Source organism: Lissotriton helveticus, chromosome 6 (genome assembly GCF_964261635.1).
Source record: "Lissotriton helveticus chromosome 6, aLisHel1.1, whole genome shotgun sequence".
NCBI classification, from domain to species: Eukaryota; Metazoa; Chordata; class Amphibia; order Caudata; family Salamandridae; genus Lissotriton; species Lissotriton helveticus.
The window spans coordinates 908,882,340-908,909,263 of NC_136067.1; the positions used below are offsets into that span (position 1 = coordinate 908,882,340).

The window sequence follows — 26,924 nt, forward strand, 5'->3', positions numbered from 1 at the left end:
TGCATATGGCTGGGTCCAAACTGGAATGGCATGTTGAGCAAAAAACAATGGATTTAGGCCCAGATCTCTGTTCTGGGGTGAATGTATGACATTGTTTTGCATTCTGTCCATCAATTGTTCTTTTTGCATTTGTCACCCGAGTTGGACAGGTATGCCCAGACGTGGGTCCCGTGCTCTGCATGCCACTGGAGTCAAGCTATCCTGGCTGATGAGGGCTGAAAGCCCGAAACAGGTCCTCTTGTGAGCGTGGCTCATTGTTTAGCGCTGGGATGCCTCCGGGAAACCATGCGCTTTATAAATCTGGTTACATTACATTACATTACATATAAGGCTTGTTTCCAGTAACCAGGGAGGACCTAGCTTGGCAGTTCAGGCTGGACTGTTTCCATTGGGCGCAGGGTCAAGACTGATTTGCATATGGCTGGGTCCAAACTGGAATGGCATGGTGAGGAAAAAAACTATGGATTTAGGTCCAGATCTCTGTACTGGAGTAAATGTATGACATTGTTCTGCATTCTGTCCATCAATTGTTCTTTTTGCATTTGTCACCCCGAGTGGGACGGGTGTGCCCAGATGTGGGTCCTGTGCTCTCCATGCCACTGGAGTCAAGCTATCTTGGCTAAAGAGGGTTGAAAGCCTGAAACCGGCCCTAGGATGCTTGTGTCCTGTCCAGGGAAGCCCTGGCTTGGCAGTTCTGGCTGGAATGTTCCCATTGGCCTCAGGGGCAAGACTGATTTGCATATGGCAGGGTCCAAACTGGAATGGCATAGTGAGCAAAAAAACAATGGGGCAGATTTACAAGCCCCGTACGCCACTTTTGCGCCACCGTTGCGTCACATCTGTGATGCAGCGGCAGCGTAAAGCCAGTGCCATGCTGCGGGGTATTTGCAACGTGACGTACCTAGAGAGATGCGTCACGTTGTAAAGCCCTGCGCCACTGAAACCTGCGTCAGGTTTCATGTGGGCGTTCTGGCACAGGGGCGGATGTTCCGGCGCAGGAACGCCTCGGAAAAGTGGCTGAGTGAAATCTACAAGATTTCACTGAGTCACTTTTGCGACCCCACTGCCTCAAAATCTTACGCCTGCTTGAAGCAGGCGTAAGGCTTGACGTACCATGTTAGACATAGACAGGGTTGGCACAGTGCTGGAGTTGCGTCGCGCCTGTGACTCAACTCCAGCACTGCGCCAACATTACGGCAGCAGTAGCGACACGCATCTGCATTTCCTTGTGGCGTGATGCGCCGCATTGTAAATGCAGCACATCCGTGGTGGCGCAAGGATTGAGATACATGTCGCAAGTTTCCCTGCGCATCCCCGCTGATTTGCAGGGATGCACCAGGAAACGTAAATCTGCCCCAATGGATTTAGGCCTAGATCTCTGTCCTGGGGTGAATGTATAAATTGTTCTGCATTCTGTACATCAATTGTTCTTTTTGCATTTGTCACCCCGAGTGGGACGAGTATGACCAGACGTGGGTCCTGTGCTCTCCATGCTACTGGAGTTAAGCTATCCTGGCTGATTAGGGCTGAAATCCCGAAACTAGTCCTAGGATGCTTGTTTCCAGTCCAGGGAGGACCTGGCTTGGCAGTTCGGGCTAGACTGTCCCCATAGGGCGCAGGGTCAAGACTGATTTGCATATGGCTGGGTCCAAACTGGAATGGCATGGTGAGCAAAAAAACTATGAGGCACGCACGCAACGGCGGCGTAAACGTGGCGCATCCCTGCGACCCATTTACAACGTGACGCATCTAGGCAGATGCGTCACGTTGTAAAGCCCTGCGCCACATGTGGGTGTTCCGGCGCAGGGTGGGCGTTCCGGGGCAGGTGCGCCTCGCAAAAGAGCCTGCGTGAAATCTACAAGATTTCACGCAGGCACTTGTGCGACGCTGCTACGTCAATTCCTTACGCCTGCTTGGAGCAGGCGTAAGGACTGACGCAGCACGTTAAGTATAGGGCACACCCGAGCATTGCTGGAGTCGTGTCGCGCTTGCGACGCGACTCCAGCGATGCGCTGCCCTTACGTCACGAGATGCGTCCCGCATCTGCCTACCCTTGCACCACGGCGCACCGCATTGTAAATGCGGCGGGTCCGCCGTGACGCAAGGGTAGTTTTGCGTGACGCATTTGTTCTGGCGCATCCCTGCTGATTTGCAGAGATGCGCCAGAACTCATAAATATGCCCCTATGGATTTAGACCCAGATCTCTGTACTGGGGTGAATGTATGACATTGTTCTGCATTCTGTCCATCAATTGTTCTTTTTGCAAAGTGCAGCTGACAACCAGGCCCAGACGTGGACTGCAGTCCGGCTGCAAAGCACAGTCATAAGTACATAGAAATGCCCACTTTCTAAAAGTGGCATTTCTAACATAGTAATGTAAAATCCACCTACACCAGTAAGCAGGATTTATCACCACTATTCCAAACATACCAAACATGGCAATGCTATTCCTTTCAGATCAGGAATTACCTCTTATGTACCTATAAAGAAACTCCTAATGCTAGCTTATGGGACAAGTAGGCCTCACAGCAGAGAGAAACCAAATAGGCTGTTTATCACTAAACGGACAAGCTACAACAATAAAGGCACATGTCCTACCTTTTACCTAGAGAGCACCCTGTCCATAGGGCTACCTAGGGTCTACCTTAGGGGACACCTATAAGTAGTAGAAGGAGAGTCTACGACTTGGCAAGTAACTTTAAATGCCAAGTCAATGTGCAGTAAACTGGGCATGCAGGCCTTGCTGTGACAGGCCTGAGACAGGTTTGAAAGGCTACTTCTGTGGGTGGCGCCAGCAGAACTGCCGACCCACAAGTAGCACTTAATTTACAGGCCCTGGTTATATGGGATACCTCTGTCCAAGGGACTTACAAGTAAATGAAACATGGCGAACAGGCTTATATCATGTACAAAAAGACAGTGCACCAGAGAAGAGAGTCCACAGCATCCAATTCGTTATAAATGATTCTTTTATTGACTATTAACCAAAGTTTGGTTTTTATAATTGGAAAATCAATAAAAGAATCATTCATAACGAATTGGATGCTGTGGACTCTCTTCTCTGGTGCACCGTCTTTTTGTATATGACTTTTGGATCTGCCTTGCAGTAGAGTGTTGGTACAGCACACTCTGGACGTCTTGTGCACAGAACTCTAACACTCATATCATACCTCATAGGCACTTGTGCATAACCTTTGTCAGCCGTTCTTCCCTCTTCTTTTTGGAGGCTTATATCATGTTTAAAGGAGAGAGCACATGCACTTTAGCACTGATTATCAGTGATAAAGTGCCAAGAGTCCTAAAGCCAACAAAAAGAGGGTCAGAAAAATACAGGAGTTAGGCAAAATGTGCGGGGCTAACCCTGCAAAAAGGGCCAGGTCTAACAGTTTACTTAACAGATTCCACATACACTTGCTACCATTCGCTTCAACCTTTCTCATCCAACAGATGGCTGGTTTGGTCATTTTAACGTGCTGTCTCACATTACACATGTTTTGCGTTTTACTGATAGTCATGATGTTTTGGCCGATCTTTGTTTTGCTTCACGCTGTTTTAGGACACATCAACTATTAGCCTACTATATGGTAAACATTTTTCATATGAAATAGTGGAATCTCTGAATTCTCTCTTGGTGAATAAAACACTTATTTTTTGTAGATACATAATTTAACTTTTTTTAAGAAACATGAATTTACTTATTTTCTATCAATGTCTATTTTGTAGAGTACAGTTATTTGCCCTACTTACTTTATTGTATTCGCTACTATTCAAGGAAGAGACTTTTTTTTATCCTTATGCTACAAATGGATTTTAGAAAAAAAATTGTAATTTACATGCTTTCATTGTATCTCTCACTAACACAAAAATGTTTAGAACACAAAGTTAAATATCCATGTAAACATTTTGTGTCCACAGAAAAACACCACACTGATGGTACCAAGGAAATTATTTTTCCTGATCGAACGGTGAAACATTTATTTGAAGATGGGCGTGAAGAAACCACCTTCCCCGATGGCACTGTGGTAAAAGTAGAAAAGTGAGTCTTCAGGCAAACTTTGTTGCTGTTGTGCTTGTCTCCCTTAATCTTTGTAGCCGTTAGATATTGGGTTACTGATTAATTGAGAAGTGAGCCCTGGGTAAGCAGCAATCAAAATCCTAGTCAAAGAAGTAGCAGCTACTACCGGACAGAAGTGGTGAGGCGGGGACAAAAGGACATTTAAAAAAAAAACACTTACATGGGACGTCTGGCCGCCACCTATCCTGCATCCTATTCTTCCTGTCTCCACTGGCAGCAGGAAGCACCTGGACTCCCAGGCTCCCCATAGCCAATCACAATGCTGCAATGCAGCATTGTGATTGGTCTGAGCACCGTGGTTGGGTATTCAGACTGGGACTGGGAGGCTTTGCATGTTCCTCACCAGGCTGCGTAAAGCAAACCTGGTGGGCAAGATGCAAAGTGCGCCAGACTGTGCGACCAGCCCGAGAAGGCCGGCCAAGCAGTCATGCACACTTAAGGAGTGTAAACCACACCTCTCCCTGCTCTGGCCAGTCCCAGCCCGCGAGCCACTGACTTCAATAGGAAAAATAAAATGATAATGATACGTTATTATCATTTTATGTTTCCTTTTGAGCAGTGGGGGGACGCTCCTTAGTGGAGAAGCCCCCACTGTGTCAAGGTAAGGCAAAAGGTAACTCTAAATTAACCTGTGCTCAACCCCCTGGAATCTTGGCACACAGCAGTCAGGCTTAACTTCGAGGCAATGTGTAAAGTATTTTTGCATTCCTTCAAAGAGCAAAATAGTGAAAACACCACACAAAAACATTCCACACCAGGTTAGAAATTTGGGGCCCGATGTAGGTAACCAAATACCGGTCGGTAATGGCCGAAAATACCAAATTTCGGCCGTTACAGACCGGTATTTGGGGCTTAAGATATAGGGGGCCTTAAATTTACCGATTCGGTAAATTTACCGATTCGGTAATTTTACCGATTTGGTAAAATACCGAATCGGTAAATTTACCGAATCGGTAAATCTAGACTAGGTGGCACTGAAAACAGTGCCACAGGCCCTTTAGAATTTTTGTTTTACCATGAAATACTATTTCATGGTAAATAACGAATTCCTGTATACATGCACATCTGTGCCTGTACACCTGTGCCATGTGGCACACATACATGCCCTAAGGGCATGTATGTGTGTCACATGGCACACAAGCCACAATCAGGGGTGCAACAGGGTGTCAAAGTGACACCCTGTCCCCCTTGACAAATCAGTAATTTTACCGAATCGGTATTTACCGATTTGGTAATTGACATTGATTCCTATGAGCCTCAAGGCCCAAAGGAATCAATGGCAAATACCGAATCGGTAAATACCGATTCGGTAAATACCGAATCCTACCGATTCGGTATTTTTTACCGAATTTTTACCTACATTGGATTTACCGATTCATAAATACCGAAACGGTAAAATTCGGTTTTTATGAATCGGTAAATCCAAATTACCTACATCTACCCCTTAGAGCTTAATTTCATAAATAAAACAAGACTAAAATGATAAAAGTCCAATCAGTGGAACCAGAGATATTGAATTATAACGTTTTTGGAGAAAATAGCGCCAAAAGGTGTAAAGTACTAACTGTGGACATCTGGTTGAACCGGACCGGGATAAAGTGACAATTTCAGGTTGACCATGATGAAGCCTGAGCCAACTTAAAACCTGGTTTGCGGAGCTTTGTGTGGATCCGTCTCAAAGATGCGTTTTGCAGCTGAGGCGATTGTCTGTTCTGAGATGCTGTGGTGCAAGGTCCTCTTGCGTCGATGTTGAGTGTCCCATTGACGGGGCTTGTAATGCAAAGTCTGGCATCGGAAATGCGGCGTGCAGTCTGGATGATGCATCGGTTCGGAAGAGCTGTGAGGCTGTGATGCGGAATCTGGCTTCATATTCTAGGCTGCCGTCAACGGGCGATGTGAGGGCCCGCGCCAAGAATACGTTGTGCAGTGGTGGTTATGAAGGCGATGCAGGCTCTGACAGTGATGCAAGTCTTTACGACTGGTCCAGTCCACAAAATAACGGAGATGCATTGGTTCTGCTCAGGGTTGTGCCACTCAGCAGAAGAGATGTGCCAGTTCTGCTGAATCCACAGAGGTTGTCAAAGCACCTTAAACCCACTTCCAAGGGTCCAGGACTGGGGTGACACCACTTGGCAGGGTGAACTCACTGAGGTCAGAGCCAAGGTGCAGAAGCAATATTTTTGGAACCCTGTTATGTCCCTGAGGCTTCAGATCAGACGGTCAGCAAACAAGCCCTTGGAGTAACTCTGGATTCTGGGTTCAAGTGATGCAGGTCCGTCCTTCTCAACCAGGCAAGCGTCTAGCAGGCAGCAGGACAGCACAGCAAGGCAGTAATTCCTTCAGAACAGCAGTCCAGCTAAGTAGCAGTCTTTGTAGTAGCACAGCAGTCCTTTCCGGCAGAATATCCACAGGTCCACAAGTGTGCTGAAGCAGTGGTGTCTGAGGTCCTTCTTTTATACAAATGTGTGCCTTTGAAGTGGGGAGAAACGTCTAGAGGCATGCCTTCAAAGTACACAGATGCCCTGCCTTCCTGGCTCTGGCTCCGGACTAACTACAGGGAGTATACAGCCCTTTGTATGGAGACAGGACACAGCCTATTCAGGGGTAAGTGAGGCTCAGCCCAGCTCCTCCCTCCCATCCTGCCAGTTATGGCCCATCCAGTCACACCTAAGCTCCCATTGTGTGTGGGTGTCTAGGAAGAATACACAAAGCCCAACTGCAAACTGCACCTCGTTATGTGACGAGAGACAGGTTGCAGGCACCAAATGGCTAAGGCAAAAAATGCCAACTTTGTAAAAGTCACACAATTATAACAGGGACCACCCAATATGCCCACTGGACTGAGATAATATACAATGACTATCTCAACAATTGTCACATGGAACTCAATCAGTCAGAGCAGTTAACCCCTTAGGTCTGCGAGCTTCTCTAATCGATTTATGGATTGTTCGAAATCAATGGAATTGGTATGCACATACATCAAATTCATATTAACACTGTGGTACAAATTTTAATGCTCTCCTGTGCAGGTGTTCCACAGGAATTGCACAGGAGAGAAGAGACATTGGAGATCCAATTACAACATGACCTTTATTATCCTTCTCCACCTTCCTTAACACGCAATATTTCAATAAAATAATCATCGGCTGTTTTATACTTAGTGCTGGGGGCACAATGGGCATGTGACCTTGCTTTGTGTGCCTCAGGGCACTGTGGCATTACATAAGGGACGCTTTTGCGGCCCCTTCTGTTATACTGATAGTGTTAGTGCACATGTAGCGCAGCCCTATTTTGAGAGGGTGTTCCCTCATTGGCATGGGTTTATGGCCCCATGCAAATAAGGGAATCCCTTTGCCTCTGTGGCTGTGCCTTATTAGGGACACAGGTACAGAGCCAAACAGGCCTTTAGGAGACGCACTGGCAGTGCACCACACATAAGTTGCTTCAGAACAATACACCTTATTCTTGCATGGATGAGGTGGTGCTCGTATCTGCTCATCCATTATTCTAGAGATCTTTTCATATCACCCTATGACCTAATACTTATGTCCCCCACAATCTTTTCTTTGCCCTCTGCATCTATGGCTCCATGTAGGGGATAACACAACATCAGTGAGAAACTTTGCTTTTGTGTCTTTCCATAAACTGGTCACTCTCTTAGAAACACAGAGGCAACCCAAATATATTACTTACATATTAGTCTCTTGATTGCTATTTGAAGGCAGATGCCCCGTTTCAGTAGGCTGCCCTCTAAACTTCAGGTCTCTCTGACTTAAGATGTACCTTTCTCCCATTCATCTTTGCTCAGTAATCCCAAGAATCATGAATGGAAGAGTATCCTTGGTCTCAAAATACTTCTTTTGGTAACATGGGTTTACTGATCATCTCTAGCTCAGCAATGGTAATGGCAATGCTGATGCATTTTATGCAGACCAATGTCCATTTCTGGAAATGAGGATAAGATGTGCAGAGTTCCTCCTCTACAGTCTCTATAGATCCTGGCTCCACATACATGCAAGACTATGCTTTTGGGGTCTAGGTTAGAGATAGATGAAGTTGTTTTGCCAGCCTCATGTTTCCGAAATAAACATAAACAAATACATACATAGTGAGTGCCAAGATGGTGGTTACTTATAGAGCATAGGCAGGAACACCTGAATCGACAGGAACAGTCAACTCAGATGTACCTGCCAGTACATTCCGCTGTTAATTGCAAGGCTCTGTCGACATGATTGAGCCTTGCATCAAGCAGTTTTATTTTTTTATTTTCAAATTGAAAATCCCATTTCACCCAGGAGACACTGTTACATATTTACTGTCCCTCACTGCCAGGGTTTACCTGGCGGTGATAGATAGTTACAAAAATGGCTATATGTCCACCCATCCTAATTGTATGGACAGACATATAGACTATTCTCTGATGGCCCTTACTTCGTCAGCCCATTGAAGAAGTTTGGCCACAGCGATGACAGAGTAATCACCGCTGTGGCCAAACTTATAGCCTAACTGCTTTGGGGTGGTGGACCACTGTGTTGGCAAGGAGGGAACACTGTCGCAATTGAATCCCCTCTCCCCAATGAACAAATTGGGTTCTTGATTTCTTTTGCATTTGCTTGCAAAATAAAAATAAAAAAATACAACAAATCCATTGCTCATTTCCTAAGCCCATACCTATTAGCTGTGCCAGTGTTTGTTTGGTACTAGAATATGATTGTGAGAACACAATTGGTCACTTTCACGGTTTTGAAGCTATGTCATTCACCCTAGAATGAAATAACACACATATTTATAAAACGTTAAACACATTCACACCCACACATCATTATGAGGACCAGACATTGACCATAATAGTGTGTATTTACGTATTTACTATCAGGACTGGCAATCATAGCTTGGGTTATGTATGCTTTCTCTGCCCCGCCACACACACACACACAGCACCCCAAATGAAGATTTCACTTTGGCAAGAACTTCTACAATAACTTACATATAAAGAATGCAAGATCATATCACAGAATGCAGTGTATAACAGATGGCCTGTGACATCACCAGGCACATTAAGTCGATAAGAACGCCTCTGAGCCCTAGCTAACTTGGTGGGGACACAGGAGGTAACATGGTCATTCGCAGGCCCTTTTCCCCTTCACCATTCTTTGAGTTTCAAAAAATAGAATGACATCCACCTTCTTAAGCTTATTAGGCTCTCCAGGAAATTTCCAAGTCCTTTATTTGAGTTTCTGCATCAAAGAGATTTCCTGACCCTGCAACACTCTTGCCTATGCAAAAGTGGTTTGTTGTGGACTTGAGTGTTGTTCCTGTCGTTTCTAGTAGCCCATTGGACCTGCTCCACTCTATAGGGGGTTCCTCTATGAATTGGACAAGATAGGCCATCTTGACAATTGCATCCTACCTGTTCTGGCCATCATTATGACTGCCCAAGAAAGCTTGAGTCCAACTGGACAAAACTCTAACAGAACACCACTTGCTATTAGGAGCTACAAAAAAGAAAAGGACTATCTTTGTTGTAACAGTAGCTTTGCTCCATGATTTCAACACAGTATGTTTATGGGTGCTTTTAGTCTGCAAAGCTATGCAATGTATCTACATTAAAAAGGCCCACACGGCACAAAATTGCAGAATCAATATTTGCCACGCAATACATGGGTCAGTAAGGAGCACATTTTAAAGATATTATGCTGCACAGCAAGTCACCTTGCTGCGCTGCTTGATAGAGAAAGAACAGGAATGCACCATACTTAACAATATACAGTTTATTTCTGCCCTTTCGCAGCGCTGGTGCACAATGTGCTCCCTAGCTCCAAAACAGCCACTCTTGCACCATGATGCAAAGGTGCCTGCCTTGTAAGCAGGACTGCTTGTGTACAGGAAGGGACATCTTCCAGTCCAAAACAATTCACTTTCCTCTTTCTACCTATGCTGCAGAATGCAGCATAGGTAGAAAGAGGAAGTAACGTGGAGAAATAAAGATATTTCTCCTTGTTACACCTCACCTAGGGAGGCATAGCCTTTTGATGCATTCCTGGGTTTACCAGGGTTAGTAAAACTGGGAATGCTCCAAAAGACATAGGTGGATGTGCGGGAGTATCCCCGCTCCACCCATTGAAGGCCTCCCTGGTGCAGAGTACCACAACGTTGCGAGTTGCGCTGCGTTACTCTAAATTTATAAAGTCACTGAGGGCCATGCAAGGTGGCCTGATAAATCCTTCTTAGGTTTTGTGTCGCTCTTGCGCCACCTTGCGAGGCGCAAGGGTGACACAAAAGCTACATAAATAGGCCCATAATTGTCTCCAGTCACAGAAATTCACTCTATAGCCACTCGCTTTTGGAGATATGCAGTTAAATGCATGAAGCCTCTTTCCTAAACTCTGTGCATTAATAGTACAGTGATAATGTTAGGCTCAGACACTCCTTTCTTCTTACAGCCTAGAGCCTTCACAGGGTTCAGAACACAGTAAACTTTGTTAGCGCTCACTCAACAGGCTTTTCAGAAACGCTTGTGGGGCCCTTAGCAAAAATTAGTTGTGGGGCCCTGACACAAAGAACTTGTTTTCAATCCCTGCGTGGGAAAACCATGCAAAATTTAGCAATTTATTTTCTTCAATGTGATTCCTTTCAAGGTCCCCACATTTGAGAGCGCGTTGAAATAATTCAGCTCAGATGCACGTTGTACATAAATCTATTTTGTATATGTCGACGTGGCTGCCTCGGCCTGCGGTGTCACCCGGTGAGGAGGGGGACCTTGGTGGCACAGAGAGTAGTGCCAGAGGGTCCTGTGTCGAGCGGCTGTGCACTGCGGTGGGATCTGGACCGCACACAGTGGTGCAGGCGGGCGTAGAGAAACCCGACCTGCATTCCTCCCCTGGGGCATGTGCTTTGACCCCAGCTGATACCTGCAAGACATAGTAGGCGTAGTACCCTAAGGGGCTGAGTTTGACGACGCTGGTGGGGCACCTTGAGCCTGTCCAATCCTTTGAAGCCCAAATCATAGGGAGACAAAGATAAAAGTAGAATATATTTAAAGAAACAGAAAGGACTTGGGTGTCTGGACTTACGGTGTGACCGGGGCTTGCACTGAGGCCAGGACCTCAGCCCTATACTTCAGCCAGTTAATCGGGATTCCCCTTCATTAGGGATAAATAAGGATAAAAACTCTGCGCTGGACATTACACAAAATTGACAGCGGGTCTTGAGTGGGCCCAGGGGCAGTGAAGCGCAGACCGCTCTGTAGTGCCAGAGCCCCTTTACTTTTGTCTCTTGTCTGTCTGAAACGTACCACAACTTCCTCCCTACAACAAGATGAGTAAAACTAAGGTGGACAGGCCCCAGGCCCAGGCTGGGAGTTCGCTGGAGTCGGGCGTTCACACTGCTGAAGCTGCCCAAACCACACATCTGGTATTATTGGACAAAACAGACTATTCACTCCATTTTGATGAACTTTTGTCTGTGGTAATGGACATAAAAACAACGCTGGGCCACAAAATAGACTCTGTGTGTGGAGATGGGATTCCTGTGCAAAGATCATAAAAAACTAAAGGATAGGGTCAAGGAAACTGAGTTGACATTGATGAATATGAGACCTACGCTAGACACAACATCAGAGCAAATAAAGTCACTGCAAAGAGAGGTGGAGTACTTAAGAAACCAGGCAGAAGATCAGGCAGGCAGGTCCTGGTGGAACAATGTACACATCGTTGGCCTGCCGGAACGCATTGAAGGCCAAAGTTTGCAGCTATATCTTGAGACCTGGTTCTCCATAGTAATACTGAAGGGCAAACGCTCCAAGTTCTTCTCAGTGGAAAGGGCCCACAGGGTGCCGAGGGGACTCCCTCGCCTGGGTAACCCTTCCTGACCGGTAGTAGCCCGCCCGTTCAAGTACTGAGACAGAGACCATATCTTGCAGGTGAAAAGGGCCCACAGGCCGTGGCAGGTCTAGGACACTTTAGTGCACATGTTTCCGGACTACACGCTAGCAGTGCTGTGACGCAGGTTCTCCTTTCTGGAAGTCAAAAAATGCCTGAGGGATCACGAAGTAAAGTATGCTCTGCAGTTCCCTGCCACATTGCGGATTCAGCACAATGAAAAATCCACACTCTGCTCTTCCCCGGAAGAGGCCTAGTGCAGGATGGAACAAAACAGAATGTTGCACAACCCACAGGCGGTGAGTAGTCCCCTTTGGAAATGGCAGCCCCAGAGGCAAAGTGGGATGCGTGGTGGCGGCCAACTGCAGCGCCCCACCAAAGCTCAGGCAGCGAAGGAGAGAGCGCAGCCAGTTAGAAGTGCTGAGAAACAAGCAAACGCCAGATCCCCTCCACTATCGGAATCCGAAACAGACATCACAACGGAGCACGCCTCCAAACTAACGGAGTCACAGCGGTGCTGGGAGGTGGTACCGATGTGACCTCGCAGATGACTTCATGTGATCAAATCGGTCGTGGCGAAGGGCACCACTGCGAATGGAACTGGCACTGCAGACCAAGATACGCAACGCTAGACAAACTCTGGACTAAGCAAGTTCTCACTATCAAAGCGGGCCTCATGAATTTGTCACGTCTCCACGCCCCACTCACGATAAGTGTCTGTTATAGAACCACCTAGACAATGTTTTCCATATCTATTCTCTCTTCATCTTTTCTTTCTATACTTTTCTCTAATACAGTTATCTCTTAATTATTTAATATTAATTTATTTCGCAATTAAGTGTGGCGGCCCTTTGCCCATTGGCAAACAGGCCTAGGTTCGGGAGTTGGGCACCAAAACTCTCAAAAACGTTCTATTCAAATTAATAAGTCACACATGCTGTACACAAAATGCACACTAAGGGCAGCATCACAAGGGACTCCTGTCTCTACTGGCAGGCTACACACACATGGCTGGTCCCCACAGACCAGTACAACGTTAACACTTACCAGGGGAAACATATTAAAAACAAGTGATGCAGGGTAACTAATTGCTTTTAATTATTTTGAATGTCTGTGAGCTGGTGGGGCATGCCAAACGACATATGGTATACCAATACTTGCACAGGCGTAGGATCTCCATAGTGCTCCTCCAAAAGATTCACTTTGACTGTGCAAACTATCACATCCTTGCGCAAGCGTTTTAAGGGGCACAGTAATAGGGACCATATACTCCAGATGCGCAAGGGGTTCCCTGATATGGGTGGCACCCGGGACCCCGCTTTAGATGCTCCACACACGCACAGATCCGAACAGCCGCTATGCGATACCGGAACAATTCCTAGATGGCTCCCCAGTGGCACTAATATCACTATACGCAACGAATATGGGGCGGTCTGCATATTTACTCACACTGTCCCCGTCACTACTCCGTGATACGTCGGCCCCCACTTACTGGGGTGGGGATTACAACTACACTCCCAACCTTGACCTGCACCAATCGCACCCACCACTTCCCAGGGCGCAATCCAGTCTCCTATCACAGCAAATGCAGGCATGGGGTACCAACATGCATTTGCTGGACGCTTGGAGAGGCAAATATCCCACAGAGCAGGTGTACTCTCAGTATTCGGGGCTACACGACCTACACACACAAATAGATGCAATATACTGCTCAGCCGTGGCCCTACCCATGGTTACCCAAGCGGAATACCTCACCCGTACATAATCGGACCATAGCTCCTTGCAGTTGCAGTTAACATGGGGGGCACTTAGGGGCATATTAGCAAGGGGAAGTATCGCCGCTTTTTCGGCGAATTATGCCGAGAAAGCGGCGATACTTCTAGAGCCCTATCCACAAGGGCATTCTAATGCCTGGCTCAAGCCCACTTTGCATGTCAGCAACAAACATCGCTAATGACATGCAAAGTGGGCGTTCCCACGTCCAACCACATGTAAATTGTGGTTGGAGGTGGGAACACCCTATTACCTAGGCAGGCTCTGACCAGGTGTTAGGCATTGATAACATGGGGGTGTGGATCATAAAGCTGAATTCACCCCCCCATATTATCAATGCACACATTAGCGCATGAAAACAACGTTTGTTTTCATGCGCTAATTTGCCATATCGCCGACTATCGCCGGATTTAATTTTGCCTAAGTGATGCGCATTGATAATTGCGCGCTATCACGGCGAAAAAATTCGGCGATTGCCGGCGATATGAAGAAGTGCGATGTGCGTTCATTAACGCACTTCTTGGTAATATGCCTCTTAGTGCCAAAAGATGCTGCCCTGCGCGCTTCCCTTTCGCAATCCATCACGCCCTATTTTCAAACCAACGAAGGCACGGCATCCCATGCTGGAATGGAATAGGATGCATTGAAGGTAGTTTTGCGTGGGCATGCAATAAAAGTAGTATACGGCTTACGCATGTCCCTTACTAATGAGCTGCAAGATTTAGAAACCAAAATTCAAAGAGAATTCTCTCCCTCACAGATCCACACATTATACTCTTATTAACCAAAGCCAAGTTATCCCACAAAACAGCATTGGACCGAAGATGCAGCCTGGACTATAAACAATTCCTTGTTAGACAACGCACTGAGGGAGATAAAGCGGGTAAAACGCTTTCATGGCTGCTGAAAAATAAAATGTTCCAAACTCCTATAACAGCCATTTACACCCTTGATGGCCAATTGATAAACACACAAGGAGGGATCAATAGTTCGTTCCATAAATATTATGCCACGCTATATAAGGCATCTGCTCACCTTGATCAGCAGGAGCTACAACAATTCCTAGGATGTATCGCCCTCCCTCAAAATCCCACAGACATATTACGATGCCCTTGAGATACCCATATCGACAGACAAAATTACAGAGGCAATCCAGCAGCTGGCAAGAGGTAAAACCATGTGAGCAGATGGATGGCCTTTAGAGCTTTACGTAATGTTTAGCGCGTAACTGACAACCCGCGTACTTAGCCTCTACCAAGAGGCGTTCGATCGCTGTGTGCTACCACCATCCCTCCGCATGGCAGTGCTGGTAGTACTGCTTAAGCCCGGCTAAGTCCCACTGGAAATTAGCTCATATCACCCACTATCTCTCCTGAATTCGGACTATAAAATATTGGGCAGAGTGCTGGCCAAGAGTCTTCTCGAAGTGGTGCAGCTTCTCTTACACTCTGACCAGAATGGCTTCATCCCAGCCTGAGCACAGGCTTAAATTTCCGTTGTCTCTTCAAACTGCTGGATTGGGTGCAAATGGAGGTGGACTGGATGTAGATAGCCTCCCTGGATATCGAGAAAGCTTTTGACACCCTGGCGTGGGACTATCTGCATGTGGTTTTGTCAGGATATGGCAGGTCCTTCAGTTTCTGAAGTAGGTGAAGCTGCTGTATACCACACCATGTACGTGGGTGAAGACAGGCTGGATCATTTCCAAACCCTCTGAGATAGAGCGGGGCACCAGACTGCTCCCTATCCCCAACTATTTTCGAATTGGTCATGGAGCCCTTGGCGTGTGCTCTTCCATATCCATGTTGTTAACTGGGCCATCAGGGCTTACAATCAATGGTACGTTGTCTCGTTATACGCAAACGATCCGCTGGTCTAGCTACGTGACCAACAGGCAATTCTACAAGACTTGGTGAGCATGCTCAATAATCACGGCGCATTTCAGGTAAAGGTGAAGGTGAATTGGAATAAATCATTACTATTTCCAATTACACCTCTATCTGCAGAAGAAAGGATTGGTTTAGCCAACGCCTCACTCGCCTGGTCCTGTGACTCTTTCAAGTACCTGGGTGTGCAAGTTTACCACGTGCAGAAGGACCTGATAGAAGGGAATTTAGGAAGCCTGATTGCTAATGCCCGCCCTACACTCCCATTCTGGACTGAACTACCCTTATAACCCATGGGCCGCATTGCAATATCTAAAATGATCCTACTCCCTAGACTTCCATATTTTTTCGCAGTCCTCCCCTTTCATCTCCCTAGCAAACTATTCAGAGACCTAAGGTCACTCCTTACATCCTTAGTCTGGGGCAAATCCAGGACCAGAGTCGCCCTCTCGAAGCTCTACCTTCCTATCTCGGAGGGAGGCCGGGGGAGCCCAACTATGAACACTATTATGTGGTGGCACAGTTCAAATGGCCCAAGCGCACTGGCTGGCCGTAACCTTGCCAGATTGGAACGATGAGCCCTAGGTCTTCGACAACCCGAAATGTAGAGTGGCTGTTCGGTTCCAAACCATCAGCACTGAAGTTGCAGTGAAATATCTTAATGGCAGCGGGCCATAGAAGTTGGAGGAGTTATGTACTAGGTAGACATAAACCCCCACCATATGCCCCGGGTCTCCCTCTCGAGATACCACTCAGCGCATACACCTACATCAAGAGGCCAGAAATGGCGTAGTGGACAGCCGCTGGCCTCAACACCTGGGCGACCTATACACAGACTCAAATCTGAGTGACTTTGAAACACAGTCGGATGATTACATGGTGTCCACGGGGACCTTCTTGCTGTATGCAACACTCATGCATCAAGTGACAGGGGCAGGGGGGAATCTGCAGACTGACCCCACAATATCCAACATGCTACAGGTACTCCTCACACATGGCGCGAGCAGGAAGGTGATTACCATGCTATACAACTTCCTAAGGCCAGATGCATTGCTCATGCTGGCACCACTGCTTGAGTACTAAGAAGACTCAGCACTAGCAGTTTCGATCACAGACAAACAATGGCTGCAATGCATAGGGGATCCCTAAAGTGATATCCACAAATGCCAGAATACAATATAGGCAATTCAGTTATCTCCATCACACATATCTAACTCAATACAGGCTGGCACTAATGTATGCTCCGTCTATTGACATTGCCAGAGTCCAGAGGCCACATTCCCCCACATGGTCTGGTAATGCCCCCAAATAGTGACATACTGGGTACACATATCCAGGATACTATCAGCGACAACGGAAATTGAGCTTACCGTCCAGGGGACACACTTTATATAAGGCATAAAAAACCGAAATGCTCTTCACAAGAATCTCAACAAATTTTTGGACCTGGCACTCAGCCTGTCCAAGCGCATCCATGACCTGGACATCGGCAGTGGTGCCTTGTATTACCACTTGGCTCGCCAACCTCCATTCGGCACTGGTAGCAGACTACAAGACCTTCCAATTCACCGTATCACTCACGCCTTCCTCCGCAACCCCCATGGATTGGGGTGTTGAGTGTGTGTGTATTGTATGTAAGGGTTGTAGTTGTGGATCAGTGAGAGGTGTGCTTGGATGTGGGGATGAGATGAATGATATTGTTTTACTATTTGCAATTTTATTTATGTTGCAACAAATTGTGTTGTATGTATCATATTTGACTAATGGCATGAAGTGATACTTTTGTAAAAATTGAGTTGTCTTGAAAAATATGGTATATGTATATTTGCTTCTGGTACAAAATATTTGATAAACAAGTTTAAAAAAAAGTAAAATTTGAAATAAAAATTTGTAATAATGATTTATTACCTTCAGTGTGGAGGATAATGCTTCTTTGATGCCCTAATTTTGAGCTTTTCTTAGCAAGCTATAAAAGAAATATAGGTCTGGAGGGTTCTTTCTTGTTGTTGCAAATAGAATTGCGCCTGACAACAGCAGGCACAGTGAACATAAATTTCTATGTAAAACAGCTTTAATAAATGTTTATTGAAAATGTTACTGTATTATGCATGCAATTGCAAGACCCAGGAGTTTCATCAGCATTGTGACACTGGTATACCTGTCGATATGATGCTACATGTAAACCTTTCTGTATCCATACACTTTTTGTAACTGTTTGGATGACATTATGAATGATAAATAATGCTATGGTTAAATGTTCAAACTTATGAAAAACAAAAAACAGCATTAAAAAAAAATATATCATATTTCCGCCATCTATAACAACAGAAAATACCCTATATAGGAGAAAAAAGATAACTGACTTGTCTTTTGAGTCATTAATAATATCTTCAGGATAGAAGGGGGGTGGTTCACTAATTCTAAAAAAGGCCACTCAGTGCAGTCCTATAATTCAATGTCCTAAAATATAATAATCCAAAATGCACTTCTTTCATTTGAACCTCAGCTATAAAGTATCAAGGAGCAATACTTTCAGCAGGGCAAATGTTCCAGGCTGGGCTCGGACTGTTTTCAGTCCCCAGGGCACTGTTCTTCCATATAAAATGCAACAAAGCCGGAGCTGCAGAAAACTTTGGGACACAACCGTCACCACTTTACTACCAGTGCCGTATTGGCACTATCAGAAAATATAGAGAACCTTCTGGATTGGGGACGTGGCCAGCAGTCTCAAGACTGATGTGCGCCTGCTGCCCACACCTTATGAGCTGCAGGGAAGCTCTCAGTGTGGTCACAGCCTGCTTCATAAAGCGGTCTATGATCAGAGTGACCCTCACTGTGAAACATGCAATGTGTGCTGTCAATCTCACCCAAAGTGCACCACGGAGCCTCTTACAGGCATGGGGCTGGGCAAAACTGCCCTGCTTCTTGATGGTGGTGCCAATCACAATCACCCCAGAAGCACACTACAAAAACGATAAAATACAGATAGTGCTATCCCTCAGGAGAGGGAAATGCCTGAGGGGGCAGCAAAAGGTCATGTCTCACTCAGTGCTATTTGTGTCATCAATAAAGTGCAATCATCACTGGAAAAGGCTTGAATTTGACTAAGAATACGCAAGTGACTAGACCAGAGTAACTATTCTCCCTCTAAGCATCAACATGTACAGAACTAGGACCGTTTAGCAGGGAAAAGTCCCAGCCTGAGGTCATTACAAAGCCAAAGGGAAGTAGAACACACTGTTATTGTAAATAAATGCTGGACAACTCAAGCCAAGGGCCCAGATTTACTAATGATGTGTGCGTGTGCGATGCAACGCAACCCAAGGTAACACAAAACAGTGCATGCTATCTACCATCTGGTGCAAAATACACAGGCAAGGTGGCCTTTTCACTGCACCAAAACCTGGTTGTGTTGCTTTGCCTCAAGGGGGCATACCTTGGGGTGAAACTGCACACACCCATTGGGCTTGATGCGAAGCCTGTTTTACTAAAATAGCCTATTGAAAGCAGGTCCAAACAAGGAGAAGTGTGTCGATTTCTAAATTAAAAAAAACACAATGCATATGTGCTGCAGTACAGAGCACACATCCAGTACGTCTAGCCCATATACTGTTGTCCATATATAGAAATTTATACTGGAATGGCGTGCTTCCAGTATAAATCCTATACTGGACAGCGCCCACTTGCCTCTGCTCCTTGGTGTGAGTCTGTGTGGAACGTAAGGCTGCCAGTTGTGCACAGGTGCCGCAGAGCAATCTTAGTAAATATATTTATCTACGCTTATTACATCTGACCCACAGAGGCTTATTTATGAAAACTATCACATCGCTACATGAAAACAGTCATGCAACAGTTTTCACTGCGCCCTCCTTTCGACAGGATGGATGTGGCGTATTTAATACCTGGTGCTCCATGTCGCAAGGAGTTACAGTTAAGTCAGAATTTCTGACGTATCTGTTGACTCAGTAATGACGCATTGCTGGAGTGTGTTTCAAAAGTGACGCAGCTCCAGCAATGGGTCAATACACATGGGCAACTCATGTTAAAAATGCCTAGGCATAAGATTTTGATGCAGTGGCGTCCTAGAAGTCGTGCAGTGAAATTTGATAGTTTTCACTGCGCCACTTCCACATGACTTTTTGCAGGGGAACGCCCATCCTGCATAAATTATACCTGACGCAGGTATAATGTAGCGCAGGGGTTTACAGAGTGAAGCATCTGCTTAGATGCGTCACTTTGTAAATAGGGTACAACATGGTGCATTATTTCCGCCACCGGTGCGTCACAAAAAATGTCACAATTGGAGCAGCAAAAATGTAGCAAGGCCTCATAAATAAGGCCCACAATTTTTTTACATGTATATAAGGTTAAGTGTAGTAAACATATACTTACCTAGATATTCTTACCGTCATCCAGCATTATTCATTATTAATTCCAAATCACAGAATCTGTTAGAGACTACTAGCCCCAGTTTCCTTCACGTAGAATTATCCCCAGACGTGAGCCTGGATCCGGAAACTTTTTGCCACTGTATATCTGCGCGCTGGGGCGACATCACGCGACTCCGCCCAGGCGCCGTCCACGTACATGACGTCAGCGAGGTCACATAAGCCCCACCCCAGCGTGCCTACGTCAGTTTTTTCCTTTTCCGTGTGCAACGCGGATCCGGTCTCTGCTCTGGCCCCTTTTTCTTCCTCATTGTGACTATTTTTTGGTGGAGCAGTGTGCGAATGCCTTTGGGCTTCAAGACTTGCACATTGTGTGGGTGTCTTATGTCGGCGACGGACCCTCACCTCATTTGTATGTGGTGTTTAGAGGAAGATCACGGCACCACTGATTGTGAGGCGTGCCAAGCCGAAGTCGCGGCGGGAACGCCGGATGAAAGTACTCTTGGCGCGTCTCTCAAGGTCGGCTTCATTCCCTCGATCTTCGTCGGCAGACGGCTTCAGAAACGGCCGTTGTCGTCGTCCTCGCCCCTCTCCGATTTTGCAAGAGCGTCGCTCCCTGGTGGGTAAGTGTCGCAGTTTGTCTCCTCCTCCTTCCCCTCCTGGGGCGTCAGCGGACCCCTTGCCTTGAGCGGGGCCCTCCGCGGCGGCGGCTCTGGCCCCCGCGCAGACTGGTTGGGAACCAGGCTTGGAGGATGTGGTGCTGTTGGGGTGCGGCCTCTCGGGGGTCCCTTCTTCGGACCACGACGTCTCTGCCTCGCCGCAAACTCCCACGGGAGTCCCTGTGGTGTTGCAGGTGGTCGCCGTGGCTCGGGTCGTATCCCCGAGTGGCCATCTGGGCAGGCGCAGGCCTTGTCCACGGCTGAGCTGACGCCGCCTCCGCGCCTGCATCTGCTGGTCCGAGTGGCGCCACAGGGATTGGTGGACCCTCTCCGTCCCGCTATGGGTCGAGGCTGGGCGTGGACCCCTCGTCCCCCTCCGGGCCCCTAACGTCCCTCCCCGCAGGCGGCTGCCTCATTGGAGGGTGAGTCGGAGGTTGAATCGGCCCTGGTGCCGCCACATGGGGCGCCGGGTCACCTCCGTCACATTCTGGGCCGCGGCTGGCGGAGGGCTTCGTGTCACTCCCCCAGTCCCTCTCGTTCCTCCACGCAGGCGGCTGCGTCGACGGAGGTCGAGTCGGCGTAGTTCAAAGGCAAAGGAGCAGACACTCGTCCCTCCACCTAAACAGGCACCAAAAGGCGCCAAAAACTAAAGGCACCGACTGGCTCCAAGTCAAAGCCAGCCTCAGTGCCAGCGTTAAATACTCAAACCTCAATGCCGGAAAAGCCTACAAAGCCCTCAGAGCTGAAAGTTACACCTCTGGCTCCAAGGCATCTTTCCATGAAATGTACACCTTGGCGCCGAAAACACCTTAGGCACCCAAACCATCGGACCCGAAAGCGCCCTCCGCTTCAAATACCCAAGACCGCCACAGAACAGAGAGATCAACCTGTTGAGCCCATACTCACCAAATTTCAAGACAAAATCAAAGCAAAACAAAAGACTGTATATTAATCCGAACACTTGAAGAGTAGTTACAAAACCACCTCCAGCACCAACAGATGCTCCCTAAGAGGAAGAAAACATTTGAAGAGGAGATCATGGGGCCACAGCCACAAAAGACCCCACAAAAGAAACATAAAGACTGGGGTACTAGCCCTATACGGTTTCCTCATCTCTCACCCCCTCCTACTCCACCACATATTCTTCCTCTGCTGCCAACACCAGCTACATCCCCACTCATCCATCATCACAGCAACACTCACCTATTGCTCATACATCGGGATCACCCATACCATCTTTAGGGGAGCATAGCACGGGGGTTAATATTGACCCTTTGCAGCACCATATTTTCCACATCCTCATATTGACCTTAAAAATGTTGACGAAGCATGGGGTAACTATGATATAGATCCACAAAACAATCCTGACCATTACCCCTCTAAACCCTACCCATCAGACAACACTACTCCGTCTTACTTGGGCTGCACACTAACATAAAGTAGATATGCATACACTAAAGGATGATTTCCACATAGAAACACTATCCAAATTGCAGCGTACAGCACTATTCTTGCCAATGCTAAAGGACATCCAGCCCAGAGCTGAAGTCTTTAAGTAGCGCGCTAGTGCTGCTTCACCGGTCATGATCCTGTAAAAAAGACGGCGTATTTGGAAGCCTCTAGTCCTGAGACCCGTAGGAAAATAAATCAGAACAGCTCAGCCATCCGATTCCTGCGTTGTTTGCATGAAATGCTGTGCCTGAAGAGAGAAATCCAGCTTGGAAGGTGAGACTCCGAGCCCCTTATATTCCAACAAGATAGCGGAGATGTGCATTGAGGAGTAGATGACACCGGAAGTACGGCACCGACATCGTAAGCTTCCTCTGCAATGGTGTTATATCTACCAGCCGACTGGCAAATCTGTATAACGCTTTGAGCCATGTCTGTGTGTGTGATGGTGTGAATGTGTGTGCATGTATTTGTGTGAACGTCCTTGGGTATTTTTGTTCTGGAGCATGTGTTTCTATGTGTACGAGTGTTCGTGAAAGTTTCTCTATGTGTGCTTGTGTGTTTGTGCGTGTCTGCGTGTATGAGAGTGAGCGCATTTGTGTGTGCTTGTGCATGTCTGTGCATGTGATGGTGTTTACATGTGCATGTATCTGGGTGTTTTGTATTTGAGCATGGGATTTTATGTGTGCTTGTGTTCCTTGATGTATCTGGCTATGTGCGTGTCTGTGTGCGCCAGTGTGCATATGAGAGTGTGTGCTCACATTGGTATGTGCTTGTGCATGTCTGTGCGTGTGATGGTGTGCGTGTGTACACTGGATTCGTTTTTTTTTCTGGCGGCTGCTGTCCTGGATATTGACTTTTACTGCCTGATGCCTGACCTTAGGATGGCCACTAGTGTACCAGTGTACAGCACAGTCCCCTGCCTGACCCCAAGATGGCTTCCATAGTGGTCCCCTACACGTTGTTTTACTTCCCTGGGACAACAATTGGACATTGACCAGACCTTGAACCTATCCCCTAACCTGCCTACACATCAGGACTTGCATCCCGCGGAACTTGCCCCAGACTGTGGAGACCTAGCGATTTGGCTGATGCCCGGTGGAGCTACCATATAGCTAAAGAGGAGATGAGTTGTGGACTCCCCCTCCCTGCCGTCACCTACCCAGCCAGACCTTGGGCAGATTTTCCCCTTTACCCTATCCCCTTACCCTTCCTTGCTCCATTCACCTTGTCCCTATGTTCTTTAAATGCTTTTCTTGATACTTATGTAACTTTTAACTGATGTAAATTGCAACATTATTGGCCCTCATGTAAAGCGCTCTGATTCTATCGGGTCTAGGCAGCGCTATATAATAACTCATTAATTAAATGTGTTCCCATTTAGTACTCTTTCTCTCTTTGTCTTCCTCCCTAGCTCCTATCCACTCTCCCCTGAATCTCACACCTTGCCTGCTAGTCTGCCTAGCCCCCTGTCCTTTGTGCCCTTTGACTAAGCACTCCTTCTCCCCTTCTTGGGGAAAGATCCAATATTTATACTCTGGAGTCTCAGCGTACCCGCAGAGAGTGTCCACTGCGCCAAGGGAGCCACTCACATCTGAGGTATGGTATGGCACCCCTTGCCAAAGCACTCCCTCACCCCTTTTGGGGGAAGGATCCAGTATGTAGGCCTTGGAGTCTCAGAGACCCCTCTGAGAGAGTCCACTGCGTAAAGGGAGCCTCCCGCAACAGAGATAGGGAAGTGATACCATTTCCCCTGTGATCACAGTTTACTGGACTTTGGACGGTGCTTTGACTCGTCTACCAGTTTGTGTCCCAGTCGCCCTTTCCCTCCTCTTTCCATGCAGTGTCCTTCAGGCTCTTCTCCTCTTTCCCGCCTTCATTACCTGTCTACTTCCCCAGCTCCTTCCCCCTCCCCTGAATCTTTCCCCTTGCCTGCTTTTCCCCTTATGTATTTGTGCTTATTGTTTATCTTGACCTTACAAGTAACTATGTTGCCCTGCTCTAATAACTGTGTAACCTTTGTAACAATAACAATGTAACCTGTAACTATGATCTGATGCTCATGTAAAGCGCTCTGATACCTCCAGGTCTAGCCAGCGCTATATAAAACAGTTAAAATAAAATAAAATAAAATAAAAATACTGTAGTCAATATTCCCACATTTTGTAGTTCTGTACCCAGCTGATATATCCAGAAAGTTTATTAGATGCCTGCAATGTACAAAATGTGATGGCTGGAATGCGTGAATTAATCTCAGCCATTGGGAACAATTTAGGGCCTTAGCCTAGGACTGGATTACACCTGATTAGGGCTCATCAGCCAGGTATAGCTTGGTTCCAGTGACACAGTCTGTATGGGACCCACGTCTGGGCAGGGAGCAATGGACTGGGATACAGCCTGAGTAATTACCAGTGGCTGAGATTAATTGAAGCATTCCATCCATCACTTTTTTGTCCACTTTAGTCACTGCCCATTTAAGCACTACACCATATTGTATCAAATATGATAAATTGTTTAACTATACTTGTGGTTTAAACTCAGCAATTCTGTTGCCAATGTCCTGTGACATGCCAACAACTGTACACACCAACTGGAAGGCATCTTGTCACAAGATTATAAGCTTATGTTCATTTTCCATTTTTGTCTCCTCAGGAATGGCAACAAGACAGTTGTGTTCAGTAACGGGCAGAAGGAGATTCACACCACACAGTTCAAGAGGCGCGAGTACCCAGATGGCACCATAAAAACTGTGTACTCAAACGGTCGTCAAGAGACCAAATACTCCTCTGGGCGAGTTCGAATAAAAGACCGGGATGGGAATATCATCCTGGATAAGAAGTGATTAAGGGCCGTATGTATGAACACATTTTCCCATAGACACAGAATGGGTAAAAATCTTTGATACATCTGGCCCTAAGAGCCAGGTCCTTGGCGCTGTCTACTTCCGGGTGACCTTTCGCAATCTATTTATGGCTGAACTCGGCAGCCATCTTGTTGCGTCGCCCGACAACAACAGCCCAGACATTGAATTTATGCTCTGGACTACAGAAGGGCAGAGCGTGCCGGTGGCCAACATCATTTCATTTCCTAGCGAAAACAGGACGGGACCATTGCCGGTTATGGAGGTAAATAAGAGTCTGCAGTTTAAATTCCTCGTAGAAAGAATGGAACTGCTGGATGAAATACCAATCGTTGTGATAAAAAACTATATATTTTGAAATATCAACTTCAGTCACAAATCACACTTGGAGGATGAACCATTTAGCTATTTCTCTTCCACATTGCTCACCATTCTTTTCTTTGCAACTGGCCGAAATTGATAATGTTTTTTCACTGTATTTTTAAGCACAACTATTTATTAGCAATAGAGGAGGATTCAGTTGCTTTGAGTGGTCAGAATTGTGTCATGCAGATTATTAACTTTTACTGCTTCATGTTTTAACCTGAGCTAGCACGCCTCTGAGATCTGAGGTTCACCTACATATCTTTTCGCTCCTTTGTTTAGATGAAAGTACATTGAGGCGCCTTGGCTTCTATCACTTGAGCTGTGCAGCTGCATGCCCCTATTTTCCCAACCATTATATGTACCCTCACTTAGCATCACTTTATAAAACTGGGATTTCTGTTTTGCTGTGATTGTTTTTTGTTAAGACATCTCTGATACAGGGCCCCAAAGGCCCCTTTTTGTATGTACGTGTGCGACAATGAAATAAAATGCAATTTACAGAAAATGTATTTTTCATGAAGTGCAACTTTACTTTTAAAATGTAACTGGTTTGCGGAAAGTTCTTTTAAATCTAATTGTTTCAATGCATTTTGTGTTAACCTTTTAACGTGATGATATATGTACACTTGTGTGTTATTTTATGAACCAGTTGAAATACATAATATATGGTTAAAGTATTACTAGTGGTAATGATGTGATGTCATTCTATTTTGTAATGACATTACTGTGGTGAGTCTGGGTGGAATATAGAGCTTTACAATGTAGGTTTCTAAAAAGGGGCAGTTTTGGATAGTCATGCGAAGAGATAGGAAGACTGTATCTGATAAAGAAGTAAATAAATACTCTGTTGTTAAGCACTGCAGAGTCTGCTTGTATTTGAGAAGACATTTGTTACATATTGGCAACGAGCGGATCAAAATCAAACTGAAATCCTATAACCATATAAAGCGGTAAGAGTGCATTAAAAAAAACGCTGTGCGCTACACTGCCCACCGCTTCGTATTACTCCATGCTGCATCGCAACGCTAACGTACAATTTCAAAATAAAATATTTACTTACTGCCTCATCACCATTATAAGTGTTTTGAGAGGGTGAAGAACCTGTTCATTGCACACATATGTGCATGCATTGCAGCATACCGCGAGAACCAGTTTGTGTTCTCCCGCCCGCCACCCTTAAATCAGGAAAATTTAATCTAATAACATTGGAGCAGCCATCTTTGAAGCAAAACTATGCAAGATTACAACAAAATCTCAGCAAGCACCTCAAGATCAGACAAATTCAATTCACTAACATTAGGGTAGACATTTTTGAGTCAGGCAAATGTTTTTAAAAATTAATTTTTCATTCAAAAATGGTTATTTTAAAAAACAAACTGTAACAAATTAACAAAGACATGTACATTTCAGAAACAAAAATGAAAAACAAATTGAAAGTGAGGAAATTGTAATTTATAAATTGTAGATTTATATAGCACAGCTTATTAATCGTGAGGGAATCCAGGAGCTGGCCATGGGCACGGGAGATTAAGTGATTTGCCCAGAATCACAGGATGTTGAGCCGACACTGAGAAGTAAATATTGAAA

The 26,924-nt window shown here is 46.1% G+C and overlaps 1 protein-coding gene across 2 annotated transcripts in view; it reads left to right on the top strand.

Annotated features, from left to right (window-relative positions):
* The window catches only part of LOC144761595 (uncharacterized), a 489,105-nt gene extending 463,261 nt beyond the window's left edge, over nt 1-25,844 (top strand). For both annotated transcript variants that reach the window (XM_078646893.1, XM_078646894.1), the window contains exons 20-21: nt 3,917-4,037; nt 24,764-25,844. In XM_078646893.1, coding sequence (XP_078503019.1) covers nt 3,917-4,037; nt 24,764-24,953 — 311 coding nt within the window. In that variant the 3' untranslated portion in view covers nt 24,954-25,844. The remainder of the gene's footprint in view (nt 1-3,916; nt 4,038-24,763) is intronic.
* The last annotated feature ends 1,080 nt before the right edge of the window (nt 25,845-26,924 follow it).